The sequence below is a fragment of the Vespula pensylvanica genome, chromosome 5, assembly GCF_014466175.1.
Source record: "Vespula pensylvanica isolate Volc-1 chromosome 5, ASM1446617v1, whole genome shotgun sequence".
NCBI classification, from domain to species: domain Eukaryota; kingdom Metazoa; phylum Arthropoda; class Insecta; order Hymenoptera; family Vespidae; genus Vespula; species Vespula pensylvanica.
In genome coordinates, this window is record NC_057689.1 from 2,892,759 (window position 1) to 2,904,428 (window position 11,670).

Sequence of the window (11,670 nt, forward strand, 5' to 3'; positions counted from 1 at the left end):
ATTATTATTATTATTATTATTTATCATTAATTTTTATAATTATAATTATAATTATAATAATTATTATTATTTTTTTGACTAGAGCACCGATATGTCTATAAAACGTATGCGCCGGGGGGTGAAGGGAATATTGCTTTCCCTTATATTGTTTTTGTTTTAATCGATTTATTGATTTGTTTATTTTTTAATTTTTTTTTTCTTTTCCTTTCAGAGGTTTGACGGATTTTTTCTTTTTTTTTTTTTCTTCGCTACTATTTGTCCTGTTGTGTAGGTATAGAAGATATACCGCTTCTTCATCTGTGCACCGCGGAAAATCGATTAATTAGTTTTCTTCTTCTTGTCTCTGTATTATTTTTTTTTTTTTTCTTTATACCTCCTGTTCTGTTCTCTTTTGTTTTCTCTTTCCCGTCATTATTTTATGTTTTTCTTTTCTTAATTTTTTAATTATTTTTTTTTTCTTTTAGTTTAATTTTTTTCATTATTTCTTCTTTTTTACAAAAGCTCGACGAGTATACGATAATCGTGATAACGTATGAGGTACCCGATAACGTTGTTTTTTTTCCTTCTCTCTCTCTCTCTCTTTCTCTCTCTTCCCATTCACACACATTCGCACACACGACGCGTTGTCACGAAAATCGAATTCGAGCGTATAAAGCAAAAGGAAAATTTCCTGTTTCACACTTATGTCTTTCGTAATTTCGCGGTTACATCCATTATCAAGGACGAACACGCGCGCTTATTATTATATACAAATGCTTATCAGGGAAATCGTTGATATAGATTTGAAGATAGGGTTAAAGGTGGGATGGTGGTGATGGTGATGGTGATGGTAATGGTGATGGTGATGGTAATGGTGGTGGAGGTGGGGCATTATAAGAGAGGAAGTGTGTTCCTGCCTATCTAATTATCTTGATTTTACAAGCGACGTTTAACAGCAACATTTTTCTTTCTCTTTCTCTCTTTCTCTCTATTTCTCTCTCTCTCTCTCTCTCTCTCTCTCTTGTATTTTTTTTTTATATCTTCTTCTTCTTCTTCTTCTTCTTCTTCTTCTTCTACTTCTTTATTCTCTTCTTCTTATTCTTCTTCTTATTACTCTTTGATTAAAAAAAATTCACGAAGTATGTCGCGCGATCGAAAGTTTACGAGAACTTCGCGCGATTTGCTCATTAAATTTTGTGTTCGAACGTGCAAGCGGCTATTCCGATCGAGATCAGAATCTAAAGGATGTTCCTTTCCTTTTATTTATTTATTAAATTTTTTGTTCTTTTCTTTCTTTCTCTACGTAATTACGCGCTATTACGCTTTTAATAAGTCATTATCTCGAGAGTACTATTTGGTAAGTAATATATACGTACTAAGAGTAAATAAATAAATAAGTAAATAAATAAAAAATATATCTCAGTTAGTAATTAAAAAAAAATGTATCTCAACGCATTGACGATCATCGTTCTTTTACGTTATTGTTCGTTTTTTTTTTTTTTTTTTTATACTAAACTATGCTAAACTCGATATCTCTAAATATTTTCATTGAATTAGAAAAAACGATTGAAAAAGTTCGCATCATGATTATTCGATCGTCCTGATGCGTTTAAGAAAAATAAAATTGCAAAGTGGTACTATTTCTAATCATCTTTAATTTCAATTAGAGAGGAGGATGAACTATCGCTATGGAAAAAGAAAGGAAAGAAAATAGATAAATAAATGAATAACTAAATAAATAAATAATTAATAAATAAAAAGAAATGCGATCGATCTCTAAAGAGCATTTTGAAAAAAAAAAGCCAAGGATCATAATAAATTATCTCGATTGAATTAGGAATAAGGTGATACCATGGTCTGTGCACCCCCTTCACCGATGCGTCTCGAAATGACCTTTAATTTACAAGGTCATCCGTGGCGAACGGTGGAGGGGGTCCGGCCGCTATGCTTGATCCAACTCGTGACAAACCTCCATGTAATCTGGATTATGCATTATATCCTTTATCATATCCTTCAGGATCGTGTAACGTGGAAACATTGGATATATCTTGGAATTGTTGTACTCCTCCTGAGAAAAAAAAAAATATTCTCATGTAATATCTTCATCATTATTATTACTATTATTATTATATTATAAATTTATTAATTACAAACTAATATAAACCTTAAATGAATTTATATATGAGATTATATGTCGCATAAGAAATATATGAATTAATAATTAATAAATTACATACATGAACGTGTTTTATAATTACAGATGAAAAATCATTGAACCTATCGATTTTCGATAATACTTTCGACCCATCGAAAGATCATTCTCTTACATTTCATTTTCGATGTAATTAAAAATATATATCTTTTTTTTCACACACACACACATACACACACACACATACACACACGAAGAAAAGAAAAAAAGAAAAAAGTAAATCTAGATTGAACAAGCATAACATTATTTACATATTATTATTATCGTTAGATGATCAAAATGAAAAATTCTTTTCATTCGGTAAATCCGGATTTTTCTTTCTATCGTCCACTTTTTCTATTGGCTTGTAAGATAAGATAAAAAGTAAAAGAGAGATAAAACACAAGTTTTATCCTTCCGCCTTCGATCTATTCTCTACCACATGTGACGTTTCACTTCTTATATAGATTTTACCTTTGTCACATAGAAAAGGAAATCCCATGGCGTTAAGGTGATTTACGTGTATAGCTTTCAATAACGTCACGCCATATGTTATGTCGAAGCAATGCCGGTTAAATCGAAATCGACGTGCAAACGGTTTAAGACAGCGAATCCGGTAAGATTAAAAGTACTCTTCTCTCTCTCTCTCTCTCTCTCTCTCTCTCTCTCTCTGTCTGTCTCTTTCTTTTTCTAATTCGAACCTTATATTCGATAAAATCCGATAGAACCTTTTCTAGCACGAAAACACCACGAAATGATACTCCGAAAAAGAAAAAAAAAGAAAAAAAAAGAAAAGAAAAAAGTTCGAACGAGTTTTCTCGAGTTTTCTTTTCTTTGATCGCCAACACACTCGCACTTGCACACCTTTATGATTTTTATTTCTTGCCGATGAAAAAAAAACTTGTTATATCTATCCTTTGAGAAATCTGAAAAATGGATCTTTTTCTTCATACTATTTTCTTTTTTCTTTTTTTTTTATTTTTCAAACATACGTATCCGATATATAACAATTTTTGACGAGGATGGAAAAAGGACAGAAAAAAAAAGAAAAAGAAAAAAGGAAAAGATAAATAAATAATTCGCTAAATAATTATTTTGTATAGCCTTTTCAACATTTATTGATTGTTTTATATATATATATATATATATATATATATATCTTTTTACACACCTATTTAATATTAATAATTTTCGAAGATGAAAGAAAGCAAAAGAAAAAAGAAAAAGAAAAAAAAATTCATACCCAAATAATTTAGAAAACATTTCTTTTTCATTCTTTCAATATTTACTTATTTATTTCTTTTTAAATTATTTTTGATTTTTTATACACACCTTTAAAACACGAATAAGATTCCTAAGTCCCGTATACTTTTTCAGCAGCCTGTACAGATCATTGGTCATCTGGGTATTCTCCGATTCGATCATTGCCGTGGTCATGCCTGCGTCAACGAAACAATAGAACAAACGAATTAATTGTCGTGAAACTCGGAATTCGATGTATACGCAGAAATACGAGTCATTCAATAATATTCTCTTTTTCTTTTTCTTTTTTCCTTTTCTTGTTTCATAATAATCATTTATATAATATATCGATGATTAATGAACGAACGCGGGAAATTACAATCGTAGTGAAATTTTACAATTATGATTGATTCGATTTGAGAATACGATTGATTTCTCTTTTTATTTTTCTCTCTCTCTCTCTCTCCCTCTTTCTCTCTCTTTTTTTTCTGCGTATACATTTGTCTCTTTTTTCATCTTTTTTTTTTTTAGCTTGCATTCTATCAATTATACGAAACGAGAGAAAGGATTGAAATTTCACGAGAACAATTATCAGTTTCCCTATAGACGAACTTATTTTCAAATTCTATATAATGAATAGCATGAAAATTGTAGTATATAATTCAACACTTATCCTTCGTCATAAATCATTCATTCTAATTCCCTTACGTATTGAAATATCTCTTTCTTTCTTTCTTTCTTTCTTTCTTTCTTTTTGTATTTTTACTTAACTTTGCTAAATTGTGTAACTCGTAATTATAAATAATTATTATTATTTAATTTAATAAATTATGTCAATAATAATAATTACTATTATTATTTTTATAATTATATCGTCAATGATGGAAAATTCATGGGGGGGGAAAAAAAAAAAAAAAAAAAGGAAAGAAAAGAGAGAGAAATTGAATATGTCTGTCCCTTTTCCCTTTCGTTTTATCAATTTCTGACAAATATGTTTCAACCTTGTGATATCTCGATACAAATTTCATTGATGCTCAGTTGGTCTCTTCTTATTTTTCCTTTTTTTTCTCTTCGATCGTTCGAGAGTACGTACGACAGAAAATAATATATTATTCATGCTTGGAAACTTTCCAACGAAGGCGATAGCTATCGTCCGTCGCTTTTTTCCGCACAATTTGCCATAGGAAAAGGGCCTTTGCGCGAGAAAGAGACTAGTGATCCTTCTACACCCTTCTACACCCTTCTCACTCTATCTCTCTCTCTTTCTCCTTCTCTCTCTCTCTCTCTCTCTCTCTCTGTGTCTGTCTGTTCTTCTCCCTTCTCGAATGATCCTTCAGAGTAAATTTACTTGGACTTTATATCCGGATACCTTGAAAACTTTGACTTTAGTTCTTTAGGTCGAAATTAATTTTCGAGAGTCGGAGAACCGATAATTTATTTATTTATATAAAATTATGTATATATATATATATACGTGTGTATATAATGATATATCAAATATTTTATAATTTACAGATTATATTTAATATATATATATATATATATATTGTACGAAATAATAATAGTAAATATCATAAACCTATATAACAAATAATATGTAATATCACAAATGATCATATACCCTTTCTATGTACCTACAAATATTGAACAAATATTTATATATCTAACAAAATTCTACCCTTTATCTAATTCTATATACGTATCTCTGTAATAAAACAAATAAAATTAAATCGATTGCTTTGATTCCACTGAAATTTCGTGTCGTTGATTGGATCCACCAGAGATTGGATGTATTCTTTCTGCTTGCTTACTTCTTTCTCTCTCTTTCTCTCTCTCTCTCTTTCTCTTTCATTAAGATTAATCGAAAAAGGAAGGAAACAAAAAACGAAGTAAAAAAAAAAAACAAGAAAGAAAAGAACAAAAAAAAAAAGAAATGAAAATATGAAGGAGCTAGAAAGTCATAGAAATTAGTTTTCTCTCTCTCTCTCTCTCTCTCTCTCTCTCTCTCTCTCTCTCTCTCTTTCTCACTTTTTCTCTCTCTGTTCATTCACGAAGGTTTCCCTCGTTCATTTCTTTTCGTTCTCCCCGATAATGGCGTTTACTCACCCTCGAGTCTCTCGATTCGTTCCCTCTTCGTCTCAGCTTCCTCCGCCAATCGTGCTGAGGTTTTAACGCCCTCACCGCTCTTGTGTGTCTTTTCCATGATGGAACAGGCACGCAGGACGAAAGCAGGAACGGTTTCTTGTTTCTCTTGCCTTGGTATATCTACCAGGGTCCAGTACTGCGTCTCTAGTTTGATCACATCCTGAGAAAAGGGTGGAAAACCACAACTATGGTGTAACCGTGATGGTATATATGTGCTACATATATATATATATACACATCTACACACGTGTATACATATATACGTATATATATATATATACATATATGTATTTGAGAATGTGGTACATGTATATATATATACGTATCTACTACGTACGAGAACTGAGCGTACCAAAACCACAGCACGAGCAACTTTGCGAGTCTAGAGGGAGAAAACGAAGGGATGGGTAGGAAATGAAGGGGGTTTAGAGGGAGGTGCGAAGGGATGGAAGAAAAAAGGATCGAGCAAACCTCGAGTTTCATTAAGCGTTTCATTTTAGCGTCGAAAATTGTCTATAAATTTTTTTTTATCCTGTTGAAAAAGAACAAATAAAAGCAAAAAAAAAAAAAAAAAAAAAAGAAAGAAAAAAAGAAATAAAAAGAAAAGAAAGCAAACGATTCAATTAGTAATACGAACGTAATTGAATATGTCGGCTTACGTTGAAATAACGTTCCGCGAAAATTCCAAAAATTCCGTAAAATTCGTCGGTTTCGTGGATATCGAATAAATAGTTTCTTTCGAACGAAGTGAAATGCTTTTGACGGCTGTCTCGAACGAAATTTAACATTAATATTTCGTACGTACGTATTATTCGTTGTAATTCGAAAAAGAAATTCGTGTTATCTCGAGTACAGTAAAATGGTGACGGTGGTTTAAATTGGATAACATCTTTGCGAAAGGGAAAGAAGAGGAAAAAAGAAAAGAAAGAAAGAAGAAAAAAAAAAAGAAAAGAAAAGAACAAAATGCGTTGGATGGTAACCGGACAGGTAACACAGGACACATGAAATTCCACGCGCTAAGTTAATTTCATGCTGGGATAGTTCACGTATGGTACGTAACTATGTATGCGAACGTATATGTGTGTTACACTTTAAAGGGAAAACGGATTTAAGCGATAAGCGATAGCCCTTTGTTACTAGCTAGGCCATAGACGTCCTATCTCTCTCTCTCTCTCTCTCTCTCTCTCTCTCTATATATATATATATATATATATATATATATAATAATAATGATGATGATGATGATGGTAATGATAATAATAATAATAATAATAATAATAATAATAATAATAATAATAATAATAATAATAAAAATCTCGCATTAATGAGAGGGGAAGAATTGCAACATTATTTGATAATCCAAATCAAGCACAACGGCAACGATGATTTCGAAAAAGATTTAACTAAGTACGTCGTAACGATAAACTTTCGGAGGATACTCATTATTTTCTCCTTCTCCTTTTCTTTTTTTTTCTTTTTCACAGACATTAAGGAAAAGAAGAAAAAAGAAAAGGAAAAGAAAAAAGAGAGAGAGAGAGAGAAAAAAGAGAAAAAAGAGAGAAAGAGTAAAGAAAAGTTAACTCGTAAAACATTCTAACTGAAGAAGTAAAATTTAAAGTTTTGTCATGAGTGTATGTGTGTGTGTGTGTGAGAGAGAGAGAGAGAGAGAGAGAGAGAGAGAGAGAGAGAAAGAGAGAGAAAGGATAAAGTTACTTTTCACGGTATAATATTCACAAGGTAAGACCAAGGACGAGAGTAGCACAAGGGATAGAGGCGTCAATGTTGAAGCGTATAATTACGAGAGAGAGAGAGAGAAAGAAGGATAGTGGGGATAGAGTGGAAGAGGTGGTGAAGAGAAAGTTTAGATAGAAGTTTCCTCACCTTGATCATAACTTTCAGGAGGTTGTAACGTTGAAACACGTTACGGACTTGTTTACTGTCCGTATACTTGCACATCAGCTCTACTAGAGCACGTTTAGCGGTGTCATAACTTCCTTCGAGACGTATCCTTACCACCCTCAGTCGTTCGTTCGTCTCTATAACCTCTTCCTTCGTTTGACCACCTGCAATTGATAAAGTTTAGAGAGGACTCGGACATGTGTAAGTAAATGTTTATTTATTAACGATCTTACAACGTCTCGTAATCGGGTTCTCGATCGTAATTATGATGTGATCGATGTGATCTCTCATTCTTTTTTTTTTTTTTTTTTTTTTTTTATTTTCATCGAGACCCTTCGTTGGTTCTTCGAGTAAGAGTTTTCGCGACGAGGAAAATTCACGATATCTTAAAATTCGATTAAAAAGAGAAACAAGAAAATTATATTAAACGGGAACGCAAAGACGTACGTATGTTATTAATTATTTTCTTCTTCAAAATTTTGCAACTTAAAGGCTCGTAAGTTTAATCGTGAAGTTAATAATCGTTAAATGTTTTTATCAAGTAGGGGAGTATCCTCTTCTTTTCTCTTTCTCTCTCTCTCTCTCTCTCTCTCTTTTTTTTTTCGTTTCTATACGACAACCAAAACCTTTTTAAATCGGTGCCAACTGATACTAGTATCTAACTGCTTCCACGAAACCCAGTTTCGATTGATTCTCAATTAACTCGACAACGTACAGTAGTAACGAAATTTGCCGACATAAATAAAACGAATACGCGTTGGTTGGCATACACCGTGATAAATTGACATCTATGCTTGATACTTTTTTTTCATTTCGCAATATCGAATTTTCCAAAGGAAAAAGGATATTTATCCTTGTTATCAATGCTTCGACTAATTCGTAGGTACGATCTAATTTCTCTATTATTATTATTATTATTATTATTATTATTATTATTATTATTATTATTATTATTATTATTGTTATTATTAGTACGAAGCCTTTTAATTTAGAATGGCTAATAGAATTTCTCTCCATCGTAATTATATCGTCAAACGAGAAATATAATAATAATTAATTATCTAATTAATTAGATAGCTAATTAATTAACTAATTAATTAATTAATTAATATTACCCATGTAGCTGTACACATATGATAACTATTATTGCGTATAAATTATATAACAGTATAAATTAATTATATGAGAACGCACTTTGTAAAGTTCCTAGATTACAAATTGTAAAAAATGTATCTTTGAATGAAACATTTATAACCTAAAGTACGCGTATGTCTGCGTATGTATATGATCTTTTTATTTTATTTTTAACATGTATAGGTTAGTATAGAAACTGTTTACATTTTTAAAATTAATGAATGTTCAGTATCATAACCACCATACAAATGCACAAGAGAATCCAATTTCAATTATAAGTATATACACTTATATATATTTGTATTGTATATACATATATATATATATACATACATACATACACACACACACACACATATATACATATACTTCATTTATCTAGAGTTTGTTTATTAAAAAAATAAAAAAAGAAAAAAAAGAAATAATGAATGTATTTGTACGTACTACCAAGTTACTTGTTATTATCATAATGAGAGAGAGAGAGAGAGAGAGAGAGAGAGACAAAGAGAGAGAAAAACAAAAAGAGAGAGAGAGAGAGAGAGAGAAAGAGAGAGAAAGACAAAAAGAGAGAGAGAATAACCATACATCTTTGTTACGGTAAACGCGTTGAATTGGCATACTCGGGAAGAGCGTGTTAATTAGATAGTGTTAATCCAAGTTTAATAGAGCTAACACACGTACCGTAAATACCCGACGTTAACCGAATCAACAACCGAATAGATAGGACCAATGTCCGGCACTGGTTCTATTCAGGAGAGAGAGATAAACTAACAACCTGTCTGATTTGGCTCTTAGCCAACGACTTATTTCCGACGATTGCCCGATTCTACAATCGTCTTTTCACTGATTCAACGACTTTTAGTTGTTTTCGAGGAGGGCTACTTAGAAGGGTAAACCCGTTTCTTCAAATTATTTCAAGGACTAGCTACTTAACCACTTAGTTACAACGACTTATTCGAAATTGAGAAGAAAGATAGCTCCTCTTTGTCCATTTTCTATCTTTTTCTTTTTTTATTTATTCAATCGAATACGTTTTACGCGTATGTAGTTAAGTGATTAAGTACTTACGTATCTGTCGAATACGCGTCAATTGAGAAAATAAAGAAAAGAAAGATAAGAGCAGATGATATCAATATACTCACTAGACGTTCCTTCGTCCTTGACATCTTGAACGATCCTACGTACGCTTTGAGTAAACTTCCCCACGAGATTAGTCCCCGCTGAAACAAAATGTAAAAATAATAAGAAAATCAACAATCAACAATTATGTCTTTGAGATAACATTTATTACATTATCGAACGAACACGGAAAAAGCGTAGACGGAAGATAAAGATTTTTCAAGATGGATAAAGCAAAGTTTATTCTTGATCGACGATCGAGTATCCCATGGGAGAATGGGGTGAGGTTGGAAGAAGAGATGGAACTCTTTAAAATATTTCTCTTTTATCCCTTCGCTTAGAGAGTTTTCAAGGATTAACAATACGATCTACAACTGTCGGCTAAAGAGCGTATAAACGTATATCTGCATACTCTACGCGTGTATGTCTGCTGTGTGTAAGTCTATGTGTGTGGATCTGTATATATATATATATATTTTTGTGTGTATTTGTTTGTTTGTATTACGAAAGCATTTACTCTCATCGAGACAGAGAAATATGATAGCAGTGTACTGCCATTGCTCTTGTTCTTTCTCCTGCAGTTATGAAAGAGCAAATAAATCTTCTTACTCGTAAAAATACCGGGATTGTTTTTTAAATTCCACGCGAGTTTGCCTTTCTAAAGATACACTAACGTTGCCAGTGCTCCGTTCGTGAAGTAACTCGTTACCACAAACGAAAATCCCTTTGACGTGTTTACTCCGTTGCAAGTTTCATCGAACCGATACCTTTTTTTTTTACTTCCCTCCACCCCCCTCCTCACCACTTTCTCTTTCTCGTTTTCTTTTATCTTTTCTTTTCTTTTGATTTTTGTATCCTCTTTTTTCTCGTCCTTTTATCTTTCTCTTCTCTTTCCTATCTTTCTTTCGTTAATTGTGTAAGCCGGGCGAGTGTAACTTTTTTTCGTTTCAAGTCAAACATTCGTTTCGTGATCTTTCAGAAAAAATTTTATTTATAAATGTATACACATGTGTGTATAAAGTATGTGTGTGTAAGGTCAATTAGGCACAAGTTTGGGATCTCATCTTTCTTTATAGGATCACATTTTAAAAACATATTCTTCGCGAGCAGCGATATAAATAACAGCTTAGTACATTTTCCTTCAAATGAAAATCAAAAAACGAAAGACTTTTACGTTTTCTTTTTCCTTAATTTTTTTTTTTTTCTAAATATGAATGGATGTTTTCATACCATATCTTTTTTTCGAATGCAAACGCGTACGTCTGTACCAACATTGATATTATTTTTATTTTATTAAAACAAGTTTCTGTTCTTTCAATAAATTAAAATAGAAAAAAGAAAAAAGAAAGAAACTCGTTTTTGTCGATGAAAAACTTGGAAAGTATAAATGCGGTCGTGAAGATGAATGAAAGAAATAACAGACAAGAGAAAAAAAATAAAGAAAAAAAAAAAAGAGAGAGAGAGAAAGAAAAAGAAAAGTGATAGAAAAATGTAATTAAGAAAAGAAAAGAGAATCCTTTCTCGTCATATCGATCATCGAAAAAATCTCTCTCTGTCGTTCCGGTCATCATTCACATTTTTCTTTCTTATCAAAGGCACGAGAACTGAACGTTTACAATAGTTCGTACCTTTGTAACTTTCCTATCTCTATTTTTATCTTTCACTACTATTTCTTTTCGTAATCCGTTTATCGTTCTTTTTATACGTGTTACTAATTCTCTCTCTCTCTCTCTTTCTTTCTCTCTATCTACGTAAAATCCGAAAATAGGCCGATGTCAATGATTCTCCTTTTTCTCTTCTCTCTTTTTTGTAGAAAACTATTCTTTTCGTTTTCAATCGTGACACGAAATTACCTAGCGAAGCGATAATCTCTCTCTTTCTCTTTCTTTCTTTTTGTCCCTCTCTTGTCGCTCATTGATCGATTCGATCACGAAATTCACTTATCAAAAAAAAAAAAAAAA

The 11,670-nt window shown here is 31.7% G+C and overlaps 1 protein-coding gene across 3 annotated transcripts in view; it reads right to left on the bottom strand.

Annotated features, from left to right (window-relative positions):
- Positions 1–1,480: 1,480 nt before the first annotated feature.
- The window catches only part of LOC122629361, an 87,250-nt gene continuing 77,060 nt past the window's right edge, over positions 1,481–11,670 (bottom strand). For 2 of the 3 annotated variants that reach the window (XM_043812735.1, XM_043812733.1), the window contains 5 exons: positions 9,733–9,810; positions 7,439–7,620; positions 5,519–5,717; positions 3,503–3,609; positions 1,481–2,047 (listed from right to left, as the gene is read on the bottom strand). In XM_043812735.1, the coding sequence (XP_043668670.1) occupies positions 1,922–2,047; positions 3,503–3,609; positions 5,519–5,717; positions 7,439–7,620; positions 9,733–9,810 (692 nt within the window). In that variant the 3' untranslated portion in view covers positions 1,481–1,921. The remainder of the gene's footprint in view (positions 2,048–3,502; positions 3,610–5,518; positions 5,718–7,438; positions 7,621–9,732; positions 9,811–11,670) is intronic. The other variant, XM_043812734.1, reaches the window with a different exon arrangement.